The sequence below is a fragment of the Scatophagus argus genome, chromosome 22 (assembly GCF_020382885.2).
Source record: "Scatophagus argus isolate fScaArg1 chromosome 22, fScaArg1.pri, whole genome shotgun sequence".
NCBI lineage: Eukaryota > Metazoa > Chordata > Actinopteri > Scatophagidae > Scatophagus > Scatophagus argus.
In genome coordinates this window covers 12,067,488-12,086,893 of record NC_058514.1, presented here as the reverse complement: position 1 = coordinate 12,086,893, position 19,406 = coordinate 12,067,488, and the positions used below count along the sequence as shown (strand labels likewise).

The 19,406-nt window shown below is 41.4% G+C and overlaps 1 protein-coding gene across 4 annotated transcripts in view; it reads left to right on the top strand.

Annotated features, from left to right (window-relative positions):
• The window catches only part of LOC124053602 (kinesin-like protein KIF21A), a 33,373-nt gene that overhangs the window by 2,142 nt on the left and 11,825 nt on the right, over positions 1-19,406 (top strand). For 2 of the 4 annotated variants that reach the window (XM_046378897.1, XM_046378896.1), the window contains exons 2-12: positions 12,190-12,412; positions 14,056-14,238; positions 14,657-14,806; positions 15,392-15,526; positions 15,643-15,807; positions 16,179-16,294; positions 16,769-16,964; positions 17,084-17,273; positions 17,595-17,658; positions 17,935-18,138; positions 18,682-18,732. In XM_046378897.1, the coding sequence (XP_046234853.1) occupies positions 12,190-12,412; positions 14,056-14,238; positions 14,657-14,806; positions 15,392-15,526; positions 15,643-15,807; positions 16,179-16,294; positions 16,769-16,964; positions 17,084-17,273; positions 17,595-17,658; positions 17,935-18,138; positions 18,682-18,732 (1,677 nt within the window). Of the gene's footprint in view, positions 1-12,189; positions 12,413-14,055; positions 14,239-14,317; positions 14,548-14,656; positions 14,807-15,391; positions 15,527-15,642; positions 15,808-16,178; positions 16,295-16,768; positions 16,965-17,083; positions 17,274-17,594; positions 17,659-17,934; positions 18,139-18,681; positions 18,733-19,406 lie in introns of those variants that run through there. The other 2 variants (XM_046378898.1, XM_046378899.1) reach the window with 2 other exon arrangements.

Below are 19,406 nucleotides of genomic sequence, written 5' to 3'. Positions count from 1 at the left end.
GTGGCGCCTGAAAATGCTTTGTCACTGATCACACACACACACACACACACACACACACACACAGGTTAGCAGATGCACTTCCTTTTGCTGAAACTACCCTTACCTTAACTGCTGCTCACAGAGCTCCTTAATCTCCCCTTCTTGTCTCAGTTACAAACCCCTTTGGTCTTAAAGTAAGAAAAGCACAGGTAGAGCTGATCACTAAAGCAATGGCTTATTTATATTTAATTGTGTGAGCCAGCATGTACAGTACCAGAACCCTGGAACTGGCAAAAATATTTGCTGGGAGGAAAACACTGTTGTGATGAAAAACCAAAGCAAACATAAACTTTATATACATTTAAACTCGTTGATAATTAATAATGGTAAAAGTCTAATTGATAATGAATAACAATAGAAGTCTGATAGAATACTTAACTCAAAGCTTCAATAATCAATATTCTGATATGAAATGTGTCACTCAAAGTGACTAACTGTAGCTTTGGTTTTCTGTTTTTGTTTTGTATCATTATTTTATAAAACACATGATAGCAAACCATATCAAAATGATGTCAGTGATTTAAAGTAATAAGTAATTCACTTAATAACCACTGGAAATCAAACTTGCTGTGCCATGTCATGCTATGCTGTGTTATTAAATCAGTGACTTCATCCCTTTGAACATCAAACCACAGCCTCGTGTTGTTGTTTTCTGCGCCATTAATCGCCGTGGCAACATTCTAATTATTTCGGTGCTTAACGTTGGTGGTGAACCTGAACTTCGCAACATCTGAGAGGTGTGACTGTCAGACTCTTCCCAGCCTGTAATAGTTTAGGTAGCTGTGTGTGTGTGTGCGCGCGCCTGTGTGTGTGTGTAGCAGGTTGCCAGCTAGTGCCTGCCTCAGCCTGCTAAGCTAATGCTGTCTGTTAGCAAGTTCCTAATCCCCTATCCAAACAGATCCAGAGTGATGAAAAACTCCTTTATCATCTTTTTTTTGTTTTTTTTAAGGTTTGAGGCAGAACAAGAAACAAATGGTGTTGGAGTCTGAACACAGTGAAGGTGTTTCAGGGTGTTTTTGTCATTATGATTTATTAATGGAAAGATGATGTAACTTGGGAGTCTATTTGCTATTGAGAAGCATACTTGGCTCTTGATGGATCAGTAAGCATTGGATGCTTGGGCTGTGCTACCATCTTTGATTTAGAGCTGACAGCATACAGATGGGTTTCTTCAGTAGCACATTGTTGGGTGATTCACACACACACACACACACACACACACACACACACACACATGCTTAGTGTTTACTGGGTTATCCCCTGTGTAAATTTGTCTGTGTGTTTCAGATTCAGTGCTCCAGATCTCTTATCTTATGTAACAACCCATCTGTGTGTGTGTTGGAGGATGTGTCTCATGTCCAATATTCAATGAGAAAACAATAGAAGAAGTTAAAGATTTATCCCTGAAGTAAGTCATGGCTCAGACTATGCCTGAAGGAGTCAAGTGACTTATTAGCGTGTCAATTTCCTGGAAGTGCAGCTTTAATAATTCAGAGAGCACAGCCAAAATTAGCCAGCAGTGAGGGGTCACATTTCATGCTGTTGATGTGCCCCAGTGCGCAAAGCAGCGTCCATAAAGACATGGTTGGACGGGTTTGGTGTGGAAGAACTCGAGTCCTGACCTCAACCCCATCCAACACCTTTGGGATGAACTGGAACAGAGATTGTGAGCCAACATCAGTGTCTGACCTCACAAATGCTCTACTGCATGAAAGGACAAAAATTCCCACAGGAACACTTCAAACTCTTGTGGAAAGCCTTGCCAGAAGAGTGGAAGCTGTTATGGCTGCAAAGCTGTTTGTGTATTTAGAATGCTATGTCATTAAAGTCCCTGTTGGTGTAATGGAGAGGTGCCTCAATACTGTTGTCTAAATAGTGCTCTTAGATTATTGAATGTTTTCACCGTATTGTGCGTTTGGTTTGGTCGTCTGTTGCTATAACTTCCAGGAGGGAGTCGAAGAGTGAGGAAAGAAGTTGGCAAACGTGACTAAACGTAACACGAATAAAACTTTAAAACTGTCAAATTACCTCATCTGTCTGAGTCATGTCAGACTGATTATCCTCTGCAGTGGTGGTTGTTTAACAATGAAGGCAAGAATACTCACAATCTCACTCCACTTAGTTGTTTTGCTGTGGTTGGGAGACCCAGTAGCAGCAAGAACTACTCAGGCTACTGTACATTTAAGGATCTCATGAAATCTTTCTTAGCCTACAGTGGAATGTAAGGCTGGAACTGACCATCTTTTGAATTTTCATGGTAAAAAAACCCCAAAAAACAGATTTTTAAAAAACAACATGCTAAAAAGATTGCAAAATTAATTTGGAAATACAAATTAGACCCAGCCACACCCCCCACCCACTTCACTCCTTTGCTGATACTCAGATTGTCTCCTATTGGCTCATGTCAAGTGCCTGTCAGACACATGTCCTGCCCTCTTGACCTTTGTGGAATATGTTCAAGGGCAAAGGCCATGCGCCTGCTGCCAAACGCTACAAAGGCACTATGAGTGTGCTCACGCGTGTGTATCTGTGTGTGTGTGTGTGTGTTCGCGCATGCATAAACCTGCGTCCATCCAGGCATATTCATAATAAATATTCATGAACCAACTCATGTGAACTGAGACACAAAGCAAAGTAAGCCGCAAGCCATCTGGCAGCTGCTGTCATGTGATATCGTAGTTACTGAGATATTCAATAACTCCTGTCTAACCAGCAAAGGCGAAGCTTGATTCAGTATAGATTTGTTGTTAATAGGAGATCTAGATTGTAATAGTGTAGCTGTATTTTAAAACCAGACTTTTCCCACTTCCTTCCATGAATTTATACTGAGCTTATTTTTCCCTTGTTTTTCTCTGCTTTCACCGGGTATCTCATGTCCCAAGTGTGCCGTGATTGGACCAAATTGTCCTTGTCAAAAAGGAACGTTTCCATTAGGGGACAGTGTGTGAGTGTGTGTGTGTGTGTGCGTGCTTTATCCTCATACGCCCTGCCTTCAGCTGCCAGTCACGGTGACAACCAGCATCCTCTGCCATCTCGCCCTCCTTCCTGCCCAGCCACCTTTGACCCAGGAAGCAGTCACAGCTCTGACCGGTGACCCCATAGCTGCTGCCATGGTAACCGTGGGTTCCTTTCAGGGTTTGCGGGGTGCGTGACATAGAGCAAGAAAAGGAAATTTCTTTCCCTCTTTTTCAGGCTTTCTCCATATCTTTTTTTTATTTATTTTTTTTGGCGACAAATGCAGATGGCCTCTGTGGCTTCACTGACTTGCTGTTTTCACACTGGTCTCCTCCCTTTGAGCTGGTGAAAGTATCTTGGCCAAACAGGAAAATATAAAGGATGCATCCTTGATAGAAAATGGAGGGAAAACAACAGTCAGAGCTTTTGTCAGTTGAGTCTGTCAGCTGAAGACAAATAATGTCTTTTTTATTATTATCATTAATGGAGTTAAGCAAAAAGTCAGACGTTTCACGTAAGCATGACATCAGCAGTAGCGAAACTGAGTTATGTCAAATTCCCAAAATGAGATATTAACAGCTTCTTTTTTTTTACTGAGAAACAACAAATTTACAGTATAACATTGATTTCTATAGTCTTCTATCGTTTCATAGTGCTTTTAAATGATGCTAGAACAATTTAATACATCCCATAAATTACTGTTGATCTTTGGTGGATCAGAGTAGTCCGCCTCATTACGCTGAAGTGCTCCATTAGATAATGTTGTGTATTCTTATTTAATCTTTCACAAAATTACTTCTTGGAAGCAGTCTGTCCTCCCTGCAGACATGATTCATCCTTCATTACGATTTAAAGTCCTGCACATGTGAACTTTTGCGCCCTAAAACGGCAGGGTTTTGCTGCGTTCAGCTCCTTACAGGCAGAAGACTTGTTTGAGCTTGCTGCTCGCTGAAGTGCGCTGACGACAGTGGTACACTGAAGTAGCTCTTGATGTCAAAACCGGCTGCCAAACAATGGAAAGGCTGTTGCTGAAAACACAGACCTGTTTAGGTGTTAAGAGTGAAAACAGTAGCCGCTCTCAGGGTGGTTGGGGCCAGTTTTCCCTGTCTGTAGGATCTACTTTCTTTCCTTTTTTTTTACATCCATTTTCTGTGTCTCTTCACTCATCCTCTTGCTATGGGCGGCCATTAGACTGTGGTTACGCATTATTCAAGCAAGGGTACACACCCGCACATACGTCTCTCAATGGGGACAGATTTCGGACGACAAAGACCTGGGGACCTGGGACTGGGGACAGCTTGTCCAAGTGCAGGCAAAAGCCATGTCCACAGGTTAGGTTAGGGTTGGTCTCCAGCACAGAGACAAGTACACCTGCTGTGTCTCTTTGATGTATTATGAGTGTGTGTGTGTGTGTGTGTGTGTGTGTATTGTTACATAATAAGTGATGGCGTACGAGTCATCAGAACTCTATGACCTTAGGAAACGTTATCATGCCAGTGCATTCATTCACATCCTTTTAACTGTGTGTGTCTGTGTGTGTGTGTGTGTATGTGTGTGGTGCGGTGTGGTCCCTCATTAACCTCTTCTGGACAGCATCACTGTCATCAGTCCACAGTTAAGGCACCTCAGAGGACCACAGTCCAGTCTTATCTTTACCAAAACACTCAGAGACATTCTTCAGCTGGTCAGCCTCAGATGTTACTGAAGCTTTTTCATTTGGCTCTTCCACTGCTCATGTTGAACTGTAACACAGAGGGCTCCGCTTATTGCAGTTTCACTTTCAACTCTTTTGTGTGAAGGTGTGCCCATTGGTTTTGTGTTGTCTGTTTATCTGTCTGTAACTGTACAGGCGTTAGCATAAGCTAGCTAGCAACATAGCACTTGTATGGAGGTGTGCCTGTGTGTGTGTTTGTGTTCGGCGCAGCTTTCATTGTCACTTGAGCTTTCCTCAGTTTGTACCAGTCAGGGTCAATTCGCGTCACTTTTTGTTGATTTTGTGATTTTTATCTTGTACGCTCATCCACACAAAAGCTGGGGTAAAGATTTGTTTTGAAATTTAATTTACCCAGTTGTTTCATTTGAACATAAAAAAATCAGGAGTGTTTGCTGCACTGGCTCAACAGTGATTAAACAGGCTTCCCATTGACAACAGGACAGCAGACACTACAGTCTCTCATTGGTTCTAAATGTAGCTCTTGAAGCAGTTCACCATATGTGATGTACTTGCAGTATTTTTGCAGTGTTGAGGCTGTATCCATGTACTTGAATGGACTTATAATTAAGTTGTTTTAGATAATGCTTATCACTGACCGTTACCATTCAGTTGAGTTCAACTACATTCTTGAAACCCCAAAGGCATTTATCTTAAAACCTGAGCTACAGAAGCTACAAAATATCTACATGGCTAGATACTGATCATGCTGTTATTGGGTGAACTTATCCTTTTAAAGCAAAATCAGACCAGAGTTTTGGGATAAGATGCAGGATGCCAACAGATTGAAACAATTCCGAAATCGAAAAGGTCGGTTTAGTTCACTTTTAATACTTTATTTCTGTCTTTCCTGTTTTTGAAAAAAAAAAAACATCATAGCAGTATAACATTTTCACGTGTCTCTTTAATAACAGTGGCCTGCAGCTGACACAGTTAGGTCATATCAAAACAAGTGAACAATCTAAGAGCAGAAACCAAAAGTGAGTTTCAAAATGGCAAAAACACAGTCTCAAGTAGTTGGCTGGTATCGATAAACATTGAAAAATCCAAATATATTTGGCTGTGCGGGACGAGGTCAGGTGATGAGTCAGTGTGTGCTGCTAGCAGGGGGTGATGAGGAGAAAAGAGTCTTGTTGTCTCCTGCCTTGTGGGCTCAGATGTTCCTTTCTGTTTCTGCTGACTCATTCAGTGCCCCGTGCCAGCTGTAAATAAAAAATTGACATTACTGAGGATTAGATTAGTTTAATAGGAATTAAACATTAGATTTTGTTTTTGTTTGATGCAGGGAGGGTTGCTGCATCTCCAGGGAGTGAATTGATTGGCTGATTGTCAGGAGGACTGATGTCAGTATGTAATTTGATTGGCTGCGTTTCAGGAAGGATGAGATCAGCAGCATGGTGTTGATGGGACTGACTCATCTGCTTTTTCTTTTCTCTTTTTACCAGCATCTCCTCATTCCTTATTTCCTCTCATCCTTTTACGTTATTCAGTGGGTCAGCAGAGGGTGATGCTGGTTGGAATGATGTTATCTATTTTTATTTTTACGTATCTGTTCTGGTTGTCTGCATCAGGATTCAAAATGATCTCTGAAATAAGTTTTGAGGTTGTGTGTTTCGGAGCTTGCGCATGTGGCAAGAGGCGTCCCTGTTTGTTAGTTTGAATGAGAGACTTCACTTGTGGCAGGATAAACTCTTAAGCTTGTTGAGAGTGTTAACTTTCATCAGTTTGATGGCCTGATAAAGTTTTAAAGATTTTGTGCAATTTTTGTAATTCCAAATTAGAATGAAACCTTCAAAATCAAGGTGAAGACGTATGAAATCTTGGCTTCTCTGCTTAAGCGTGTGTGTGTGTGTGTGTGAGAGAGAGAGAGAGTGTGTGTGTGCTGATGTGTATATGTTCTCAGGCTGTCACTGTAATCGCAGTAATGAGACTGAGAGCAGGAGCCTAACTGGACTTGTCACATGGGGAGAGGCTGACAAAGCCCCTCTGTGTGTGTGTCTGTCTGTAATTTAATATGTGTGTGTGTATTTGAATTGGATATAAGTGTATATAGACTTTACTATCTGTGTATGTGTGTCCCTTTCATCTTTTAGAGGCATTCAGTGAGCTGTATCTCATCACTCTAAAGTCCTCACATCAGTCAATGTTCAGTTTCCTCTTACTGAACTGTGCTTTAGAGCTTCTCAGTTTACTCCTGTATTGGAATATGGCAAACTGGTGCTCTTATTGCTGAATTGCTGATGAATGTCACAGTTTTTCATGCACCGGTTCTGTTGAAGTGTCTGTCGGGCAAAGGTCGAATCCCCATGTTAAGTCATTGTTTGTCACTTTGGATAAAATAGAGAAAGTCAACCAAAGCAGCTAAAAGTAGCTTAAAGAACTCATGAGGCACTGTGTCTTCAAAAACAGTGCCTCATGAAATTACTCTTTTACGTTTTGAATGTTTGGCATTTGTCAGCCACATAGTTGTCCAGTAATTTAACGTGAACAGAAAGCTACAAGCTAAAATGATAGCCGAGCTCTGGCTCCAACTATTCAGTACGGAATGTCAATGTGTTTTCTTTTTGAAACTGGATAAAGTTCGTGGCAGCTTTCATCAATGCTAGTTCAAGATTTGGTGAAATGTACTTATTTGCTTCCTTGACCAGAGTTTGATAAGATCTTTCAGTTCACTATGAAGCTGGAGCCAAAGCTTAGCTTAATATTGAGACTGGAAAGAGGAAAAAGCTTGCATGGCTGTGTCCAGAGGTGCCCAAAAGCACATTTAAAGCACTCTAAATACAAATGTTATGTCTTAAAAAACAAGGTGCTGTGGTATAGCGGATTTCATGGAGGGTGAAGTCTGGGGAAGATTTTGTTAGCTTTGGACCAAGCAAACTAATATCCACAGTCCTTCCTAGATTATTCATTATACATTTATTTAAGTGATAAAACAACAAAGATCTTTGCATTATAATATAAAGTGCTTAGTGATAAGTACTCAAGAATTCACAATGTAAATGTATCCCTCTAATCTTCTCTACTCTGGAACTTCTTTGTTTTTTTTCCCCTCTTAGTGTTCCCTCCAGATGGCTGAAACTGTCATGGCAGATTAACGTGCCAAGCAGTTAATTCACAAAGGTTTTTACTTGGCCTTGGGGGACCCTGATCTCTCTGTGTGTGTATGTGTGTATCAGTGAATCTGTGTTTTTACATTTTAATTTAAAATCTCACAAAAAGCAATATATAAAATGTACCTGATCGATCATGAAGCTGCTCTACAGTGTAGTGACACAAATACAACCCATCGCTATGTTCTGTGAAAAACTCCCCTAAAAACATTGAGATTATATGTGTGAAAGTTTTGAGACATGCACCTCTATGTGTGTGTGCATGTGTATACATTTAGGAAGTGGTGGCGGGGTTAAATTTCCTGGAGAAACAGGCTGTGAGGAGCTTGTGTGTGTCACTCTAGAAGGTGGATTAAGGTTGTCAGTTCTCCACAGTGCTCAAGGGCAGCTCTTATTCATCCAGGAGAAAAAGAGTGTTTTGGGTTGAACCACAGAGTGAAACCTGCCAGTTCATAATCACAGCTAAAGTCAGCCACGCTAATAGTACACCACCACCAAGACGTGCTTCACACCAAACTTATGCCTCACCTGTTTACAGTGATGCACGTTGCCAGACCTTGTGTTGTGAATACATTGCACGTCCAAAGAAATGCTTAGAATAAAACTCCATTGTGCTTAAACACCCTTAATGTAATGTACTTTAATGTGCTTTATCTATTTGAAATCCGTTATGCGCTGTCAGAAAACTAATGACGCACGACAGGGATTAAATCAACAATCTGGAGGCAGGAGTTTTGCAGGTTTAACACATTAAATACAAATTCAGTGCCAGTGCAGTGTAAAACTAGCATGTTTTAGTTAGCTTAGCCTTGGTTAGCTTAGTCTTTTTAGCATAGTTGCACATAAAGCTTGCAAACTGATCAAAACAGCTATCCTGGCCCTGTCCAAAGGGAAAAATCTATCTACTGGCACCTTTAAACTTCATTAAATTACTCATTACGCCTCTGTAGAAAACTCAAAGTTTTTTGTTGTTTGTTTGTTTTGTTGTGCTTATAAGCATGTTAACAAACTAGATGGTAAAAAAAAAATATCAGTAGCCTGTGTTTGCATAGTCATTGTGAGCCATAGATGAATCTGGGAGAACTGGGTACTGTTACAGACCTTTCTCCAGTAATTATGTGCATCCCAAGCCTCCAGGAAGTATCACAATCAGTCACGTGATACACGCTGACCCAAAAATACTTTTTCCATAAGCTTGCCTTGTGAAAGAAACATGTATTTTTTTTTTTTGACAATCACAATCCCATTAGGTCCAAAAACGTGTGGAAAGTGCACAATTGAATCATTTTTATCCCAATTCAAATTAGCAAAGTGCTAGACCAGAAGTCAACAGATTGGCCAGTAGATGTCTGCAGTGCACAGGCTTTATGGGTCCCACAGTACAGAAACAGAACATCCAGGTCATTTTTTAACTAGGAAGTCAAATTTTTTTAGCTTAATGTGCCACTGAGCAGCTTTTGTATGAATGAATGGGATCACACTTCCGACATTGTATCCAGATCTCCCATTAAACCTCTATGTCTCGTACAGCTACTATTGCAAAATGACATTAGCATTTATGAAAAATTTATCTGATGATGCCACGTGGGAAAGTTTTAAACTTGCTCCCCTGTACCTCCTTGAAGAGATAATAGTGAGAAAAAAACAGCTGAGTTTCTGAAAGCTAAACCAGTTCAGACTGATGGTCTTATTATGAAGAAGAGCGTCATTACACAAACAGACAATAGGACTGTTTGCCTGGATGGGCTGTGGTGGCCTCCAAATGTTGATTGTCATCTGTGTTTTGTCTGGACTATAGTCATTATGTCTAGTCTATTTCTCCTTTCATCCTCCTTCTTTCTCTGTATCATTCATTTTCCCCCTTAGCCCACCCTTCACTCGGGTCCCCCATGAATGGACGACCATGGGGACGTTGTTGGATTGCACAAAACAAACATTGCATCACAATGAAGAGAGGAACACAGTCAGAAAGAATGGACATTTATTTTAAATGGGGCTAAAAGAATAGACCTTTTCCTTCCCTCTTCTACAGGCTGAACAACCGTTGGCTTGTTTCATTATACTTTTATTTGCCATTTTCTTAATTTGCCATCTCGTGTTGAAGTCCATATTTTGTTAAACTTGTTATTTGCCAAAGTGAACAATAACAGAGTGACTAAACGTCCTTGCTGTAAGTAGCAGTGAGTGCCTCCATTGTTACGCTGGATTACAGTAACGGCTGTGTGTCACGTTTTGGAAAGTAGGCCCAGAGGATTAATGCAGATTCATTCCTGTAATGTACTTAACCATCCTACCATTAAATCACAATCTCCTCAGATGACCTAAACACTCTGGCTGCAACAGTTAACATCAGTTTTACCATAGAAAAGCATCTGTTATGTTTGGTTTAATGATCATTGTTGAGAAACTGCACTAATTCAAAGCGTCTTTCAGCTCATTGTTTTGGTTTTATGGTCTACAGCTTTCCTGGTTTGGTTCATTCTAACTCGCTGCTCTCATCAGTATCGTTTTCTGAGGTGGCCAGTCGTTTTTAGTAAAGAAAGAAAAAATAAGCCCACTGTATGTTACCTGCACAGCACAAAACACCAAAGAAAACAGATTTAAAGACTGTCTCATGAATACAGTGGAGCGATACGTGCTAATGCTAACGCCCTGTCTGCAGAGAACTGCTGGGAACATTCAAGCAGATATGGATGGATATGCACTTTCAAAGTACTGATCAATGGGTGGCATCACCTGGTTCTTATATGATTTTCTACTCAATGCATGCTAGCATAGAGCTTTTTGAGTGTTACCTGAATTTCAAAGAGAAAAATCTGATGTCAAAACTAGATTTATTTAAACACATGAAGTTATCACGAAACAAAATTATCCCAATGATATTGTATGCTTGTGTATTTTGACTACCTGCTACCTGCTTTGGCTATCAATAACGAAAGGCACTCCTGAGATAACATCTCTCATTTATTGTGTTAATCGTGATAATTCAACAATTCTTTTGTCCATAACACAAAGCTGACAGTAATAATGCTGTACAGGTGTACAGTTACTGCAGGTAGGACTTTGTTTCTCCACAAGCCTGGACGCACTGGTCCCTCCCTGGCTCTGTGTTCTTTTCTCATCAGGGCTGTAATCCCAGACAGTCTTCTCAGCTGGGATCTGATGTCTCACACACACACACACACACACACACACACACACACACACACACACACACACTCCCTTTCTCTCTCTGTGGCTGTCCTTTCAAGCCATTCAGCATTCAGAAGTTAAATAGGCTCTTGCTGTGATGAATGTGAGCCTTTTCTCAATGCGAGCACACGCACGCACACACAAAGTGTACACGCAAGCGTTACACACAGAATACAAACTGCATGCAGAGAAATGCCACATCGTTACTCGCATTCTCTCACACACACTCGGAGTTAATGCCTGTCAGCAGAAAGCAACAATCGCATCCATTTGTAACGGTTCTGTTCTGAGAGTCTCAGGTGTGTTGGTTACTATTTCCTTTGTGGAGCTCCCATTTCCCTGGGGTCATTCTGCCTTCAGGAAATGAATGTAGTACCTGCAAAGGATGCAATATATATATAATCTAAATTTCTTTTCTGTCAAAGCTGCAAGTATTACTGATATTTCAATGCTCTGAGTATGCCCAAACTTTCCCTTGGTCTGCCTCCACAATTTCCACTTCCTCTTCAGGTGGACAGTGAGTTCTGTGATGAGAAGCAGAGGTGCATCATGGGAGGAAATGATGTAATAACAGTGTGTTTATTTGCGCTAAAACAAACAGAATGATTCCTTAATGAAATCCAGGGTGGGACTGTTTACATAGAGCTTTCTTGCTCTCTCTTCTGAACAGTGAAGGCACTGTACTGTGTGTGATGCCTGCTGGAGAGTGTGTGCTGGCACTGAGTGGTCCTTCACTCACGAACCAACACACACACACACACGCTGCACACTAGCAGCACTCATCTACGTGCAGTTCAGTGAAAATATTACTTGTCTTCAGCCTGGCTACAAATCACATAAATGATGGTTTTCAAACAGAAGACAAATTCTTGATCAGGCTTTAGATGCACCTACAGACAGCTTCACCCTTCATCCTTCTATCGATGTAGCTGGAAGGATTCCAGTGTTGGGAGTCTTAGTAAATTTCTAATTTTGAGATGGCTTGCTCACTAAACTTGCTGAGGAAAACCGTGTGATAGAAGTCTTTTTGCCTTTCAATGTCATTAACTCATCAAGCACCATGAGCAAGATAGTTAATGTTGTGTCTTCTGCTAATAAAGATCAGTGCTGGATTTTAGGCTGGCTATGCTTATGGGGGGCATTTAAGTTATCTCACTGTCTTTGTCTCTGTCTGTCTACCAGGATCCGTCCTCAGCTGGCCAAAGAGAAGATCGAGGGATGTCACATATGTACCTTTGTGATGCCCGGGGAGCCACAGGTGGTCCTGGGCAAGGACAAGGCCTTTACCTACGACTACGTCTTTGACATGGACACCCAGCAGGATACCATCTACACACACTGCACCGAGAGACTTATCGAAGGCTGCTTTGAGGGCTACAATGCCACTATCTTTGCATATGGACAGGTCGGTCGACAGGCTTCTGTAATGAACGTTAACAGATCAGAGCACACAAACGTTCACACGTTCGCAATCGCTGACGTTTTTGACTTTGCATTGCTGAAGGGGATGGAGATTTATGGCAGCATGTGATACGGAGCTGATTTCATTTCACATCACACCACACAAGCAATACGGGAGCGAACAGGCCTCATCGGCTGACATGTTCCAACCTGCCCTCACCACCACAGCTTAATATTGGCTCTACTAGATTAGCTCAGAGAGGGAGAGATAGAAAAGGAGTTTATTACCCGGTCAAAGCAGAGTGTGAACAGATTGCTTCACTTCATTCCAGGGCAGGGAACCAAATTGGAAAGTCAAAACATAATCGAGAGATATTAAACAGATGAAACACTAACCTGCCCACTGACAGCTTTGCAGTTTCGAGGAAAAGTCAGACATTTTGAGAAATACGCTTATCCACTTTCTTACTATTACTGTTCTGTTTAGTAGGACAGAACCAGGCTTCCTGTTTCTATGCTAAGCTAAGCTAACCAACTGCTGGCTGCATCTCTGTGAAGAACAAACAGATAAGAGAGTCTAACTCTTAGCAACTAGGAAAACAAGTATCTTTCTCAAAGTATTACGCTATGTCTTTAATAATTATTAATATAGAAGGTGATGAATACACCATTTATTCATTTTCATACACGTGTGTTAGGGATCTAGTGATATGTTTTCTTTTTTCAGGGCCAATATCAATAACAGTTATTAGTTTTCAAGGAAAATGATGAATATGTGGAACCGAGAAGTATTTGCAGTGACAAATTTTAGTGTCGAAATTTAGAATAACCAGCAACCAAAGAAATTTTATTTTTAAATTGATTCGTTTTATCTTCAGTTGGACAGAAACAGTACAGATAAAACCTCTGATTTTGGTCAGACTCTCTTCCTCTTTTACTTCTTTTGGTTTTCTTCAGGATATGCCAACATTTCTGTCAATCTAAGCATAAAACACTTTTTTTTTGTTTTTTAAAGTTTTGGTGTTTAGTTGTCATGTGTTCGGCTGCAGTTGAACAGCGGCAGTTTCTTTCCATCCACTCGTCTTCTCTCTGTTCATTATTCTCTCCTCACATTGTTCCTGCAGCCCTTGTACTCCTGTCAAAGAGCCTTTCACAGGACTCACTGAGAGCCACACACACACACAACCACATACACAGTATACAGTATGTGCATGTGCACACAGTAACTGCAGGTGTGGCCTCAAATAAAACACATACACACACTAATGTATCCATCTCACACATTTGCTCACACACGCTCCCTCATCTCTCTTTCACACACACATGCACACACACACAGACACACACACACACGCTCCTGTCAGAGTTTCTTTCAGGGCTTTTGACATGGAGGACAAGAACGAGGCGTGAATCTGAGCTTAATGTTGCATTCCTCTTTTTGTCTCCATGGAAACCACCCCATCCCCTCTGACTCCCCTCTTGTGTTAGGGAAACATTACAGAACTGCACCCCACCCCTCGGGATGTTGAATGGTTGGATGGTACAGCTAAGAAACCTCACATACATGATTAAAAATGCAGAAAAACCACAGAGAAACCCACTTCTGTTCCCATTTGGTGATGACGGTGTCTTCTCCCCCACGTCCAGACGGGTTCGGGGAAGACCTACACCATGGGAACCGGCTTCGACGTCAACATTGGAGAGGACGAGCTGGGTATCATTCCCCGTGCAGTCAACCACCTGTTCAGAGGGATCGAGGAGCGTAAACAGGCTGCCACCGAGCAGGGCAGGCCTGTTCCTGAGTTCAAGATCAACGCGCAGTTCCTCGAGGTGCACAAACACACGTATACACACAGAAGCACACCTAAAAGTTTCACAGGATTTATATCCCGAAATTAGTGTCTTCGTCTCAATTTAAGGTGCCTTCATCGGCACTCAGTCTAAAACTCTAAACTCAAACCATCCAGTCCACTTAAGGCCCATTAGTTAGATGCAGCTGGAGCATGTAGACAGCAGGGGGTCAAAGGTCGGCTTGAAAAAGCATCCGGATGACCCGACAGCCATTAAACCGTCGTCAGTCTATCTGTGGTCCGCTCCTGGATTTATTTTCACCCACCAACAACTGGCTGCTAACAGCTGGTAAGAAAGCAGCTGAGGGGAAAAAGATAAGGCTGAGAAGTATTAATTATATTGAGTACTATGTGCATTATCTGTCTACTGCTGTTTATTTATTCAACACGTTCTCCAGTTGTACAACGAGGAGGTGCTGGACTTGTTTGACTCGACGCGAGACATCGAGGCCAGGAAGCAGAGATCCAACATCAAAATCCACGAAGACGCCAACGGAGGCATTTACACCGTCGGGGTCACCACTCGCTCTGTTAACTCTGCAGCTGAGGTCAGCCTCAACACCCCAATAAGTTACTATGTGCACTGACCCCATCTTTGTCCAGCATTTTAGCTACATTGATGTAGCAGTGGGGCCATCTGTGTTTATTATTGTATTATAAAATTCATTGTTTTATCAATATAGTCAAATTCTAATAAACTTAAAATGCAACACATTTGCTACTCCAAACGATGCAGTAGTTTCAGCTATACTTTCACATGACTGTGAGATTTGTGTCCCACTCCAGTACTGAGGAATTGAATTGAATTTTATATGTAAATATACATTCATGAATTTCAGTTGCTATTAAAAAAAGCTGTTAAAAGTTTCTCTGTTATTGTCATGAGCAGTTTTCTCTTACATTATTTTCTACTGAAGAAATAGTCCCTGTGAAAGCCGATCATCGGGTGTGGATCACACTGTTGTTTGTTTCGTTTCATTGCCCGATTATCCATGACGGTTTCTGTGGTGACATCATCCTCACGGATCTCCTGCGTAGGTATGACCCTTGAAGACCTATGTGATGTTTGAATTCTCATACTGTGTTGTCTTTTATTCCACCCTCCTCCTCTCCCGTCACCTCCCCTCTAAAAGATGATGCAGTGTCTGAAGATGGGCGCCCTGTCTCGTACCACCGCCAGCACCCAGATGAACGTCCAGAGTTCACGCTCACACGCCATCTTCACCATCCACCTGTGCCAAGTTCGGGTCTGCTCTCCAGATAACGATGTGTGTGCTCTCCCCAGCGCTGCTGCCGCTCAATACTTCACAGTAAACTGTAGCACTTACTGAAAAGTATACCGCCCCCCCAAATAATGTTTTGTTTTCCGTTCTTTCTCTTCCAGGATAATGCAACAGACAACCGTCTCTCGAACAACTCCGAAATTAACGAGTTTGAGACGCTGACAGCCAAATTCCACTTTGTGGACCTGGCTGGATCTGAGAGACTGAAGAGAACCGGAGCGACAGGAGACCGAGCTAAAGAGGGCATCTCCATCAACTGTGGGCTGGTGAGAAGTCTGAGTCTACAGTGGACATTTGATATTACATAGTCCTTATTTTGATTATGTTTGATACATTATCATTAAGAGTTGGTTTGGTACATTACCTACCAAAAACATACCTTTTCTGTATTGGGGTGACAATTCTTCAACACATCACACATCATTTCATAAGTGTATGGTGATTGTGTGAGGCAAGAGAGCCCTCCAGTGGCCAGAATATGAACTACAAATTTACTTTCTTTCACCAATACAGTTACTTCATTCAAGTACAAATGAATGTTTGTTTTGTCTTTTTTCAAAAGTAGAATGTTGCTTATTCTCCATTCCAGCAAGTCCTGCACTTGTTTGTACCATCAAATGTCTTTGTCTTACCTCAGCTTGCTTTGGGAAACGTCATCAGCGCTCTGGGAGACAGGAGTAAACGCTCCACTCATGTGCCTTACAGAGACTCCAAACTGACCCGACTCTTACAAGATTCACTGGGTGGCAACAGGTTTGTGCATGTGAACCTTATTAGAATATGATAAACAAATATTGATTGATGATTTTATTTGTTACTGGATTGCACACATTTTGCTGCTGCATAAGTTGACAGGCTAGGCTTTGAAATCAGTGATTGAGCTAATGCAACAAGAGAGTTTGAACCAGCAGAGAGTCATTGCTAAAGCAACACTACTTCAAATAATTAATAAATAAATATTAATATAATAATAAATGTTACATTTTATATAATATTATTTATTATAATAAATATTAGAATGTTATCAAATAACAATAAATATTCCTGAAATGTTTACCTACCCAATTGTGGTTTCAATACATTAAATTAGTAAAAGTAAGTAAGTAAAATTTGTATTTATACTGGCACAAAGTTAAAAAGATAAAAAGAATTTTTTTAAGAACATTTGGAAGCCTAGAAAATCAATCTTTGGTGGCTGATTGATCATCGCTGTTGTGCGTTTGGCAGTCAAACCGTGATGATCGCATGCATCAGTCCATCGGACCGAGACTTTATGGAGACCCTGAACACTCTGAAGTACGCGAACAGAGCTCGAAACATCAAGAACAAGGTGATGGTGAACCAGGACAGAGCCAGCCAGCAGATCAGCGCCCTGAGGACGGAGATAGCACGACTGCAGATGGAGCTGATGGAGTACAAGACGGTAAGAAGGCAGAGGAAAAGGAGGCAGGCTGTGAGCCGAACAAGAGCCGAGTGGGGAAAATAAAAATTAGTGCTGAGGAAATATTTCATAATATTAATTGTCTGATGCCTGATTCCCAGGGAAAGCGTATGGTAGGCGAAGATGGCATGGAGGGTATCAACGACTTGGTCCATGAGAACTCCATGCTGCAGACGGAGAACAACAACCTGAGGGTGCGAGTGAAGGCCATGCAGGAGACCATTGACGCTCAGAGAGCCAGACTCACACAGATCCTCAGTGACCAGGCCAACCTGGCTGTGGCTAAAGCAGGTAGGCATTGGGGAACAAAAAATATGAACTGTTTTGATTTTAGCTGTGGCAGTGTCCAGCATTTACATTTTGTTAGTTTTATTTGCTTTTTTTATTTTTGAAGTGAGATATAACCCAAGTGGAAATGATTATGCGGCTGCTGGCACCACCTAACTACTTACCTCACAATGCATTTCACTGGACAGGTTGTTGAAGTGCTAACATGCTAACATTTGCTACTTAGCAAACATGTTAGCATGTTAGCATTTGCTAAGCAACATTAAACACAAAGTGCGGTGACAAATTAGCAAGACTCTATATTAAAGCTAACTTTGCTCATAGGTGAAGGCAACGAAGAGATCGGGAACATGATTCAAAACTACATCAAAGAAATAGAGGAACTCAGGTATGTAGTGACCACATTTTTAATTTCATTTTATTGTAATATTATAGTATCAATATTTAATCAACGGTGATTCCAAACCACTTAGCGCAGACACACATACTGAAACCAGTGAGTAATGTTTCCAGGTTAGAAGCCATAACCACACAAGAAACAGCAGGAATTCAAAACCAAGACCTGTGCTGTTCTTCTTTTTTATTCTTTATTCATGAAGTCTCATTGAGATTTGTTGTTTTGTCTGTTTAAAAACAATCATGTTCTGTGACACTTTTCTGTCAGAGCCAAACTTCTTGAAAGTGAGGCTGTCAGCGAGAATCTCAGGAAGAGTTTGGCTCGTGTTTCCACGAGGTCCTCTTTGTACGGCGGCACCGGCTCCTTCTCCCCCGCCCTCCTCGCCCCTGAGAAGGAGGCAAACGACGTTATTGAGATGGCCAAGAGAGACCTGGAGAAGCTCAAGAAGAAGGAGAAGAAGAAGAAGAGGAGGTACATACTTTTTGTATTTGTATTCTTGTATTCCCACTGTTTTTGAGGGTTAAATCTTGTGAACTTCCTTGTAGGTGAGTTAGAATAAAGTGTTGTGAAGAGGAGAGCGAGCCTGGTTTGTTGTGGGTAATCATCTCCTGCTGGCTGCCTGCATTAACAGTTCACACCCTGATGTTTCTTTAATGGAGTGAAACCTGGACTGAGATAAGATGATAATGATAGGACGTAATGATGATAGGGCAATGATCATTTATCCTTTTGTTGTGTTTGCATAATGTGTTCGTGCATTTTGACTTCAGGTTGAGATCTGCACATTTGAAATGAAATGAAATGAAAAGTGTGTGTGTTTAGGTAAAATCTGTCTTTGTCAGCTGCAGACAGGATTCATTGTTGGAACATACTGAAAGTCACTCACCTGCTCTTTCTTGCTGCTCTGTCACTCTTTCTCCCATCTTATAACATTCCCTCACTCTGCCCCCCCTCCACCCACTTCTACTTCCTCCTCACCTCACCATCCTCACCCCCACCCCTTTCTCTCCAAAGACTAAGGCGTTATGAAGAGAATCATGACCACTCACCAGTTGAACATGCCAGGTTTGCTACATCCCATCCAGGATTGGGTCAAATCTGAAATTGGTTCAATTACCAGCGGTGCAAATCATGTCCTTTTGTGCTGGTATTGAAATGCACCAAGTAATTGACAGGATTTCAGCTGATTGTTGACCTGGGTCCAAACCCAAATCTCCCTTTCTAAGTTCCCTAACTAACCACTGACTTCTTCTGCACCTACAGGTGGTTTGCACTCCAGAGATTTTAACCAGTTCCTACTCTTCCTCTTAATCCTTTGTTTTGTCTCTTCACTGCACACAAAAAGATGTTGATCAGATCTCTTCATTAGTCTCAACCTTAAACAAACTGGAGGTGGAGTTGAGAAAAAGTACCATCAAAAGAGTGCAAAAAAACATCATGGTTGATGTTTAAAAAGTTTTTAAGATGTTTGTCTATAGAATTTGGTCAACTAATCTTAATAGTGTGTGGCAACCCTTCTTTAAATGAAACCAGTTTGTAATGTGGATGGTAATAACTGTTAATTATTATCTGTTAATCATTCTCTCTTTCCCAGTGTGTCATTAATGTTGCCCCCCATGCAATCACAGTGAAACTAATCAACACTGATTCCACATATGCTCCTGATCTGATCAAGTGTGTAATCATTTGCATGTGCACCTTACCCATCATTGTTGTGATCTGAATTGTGGTTAATTCCA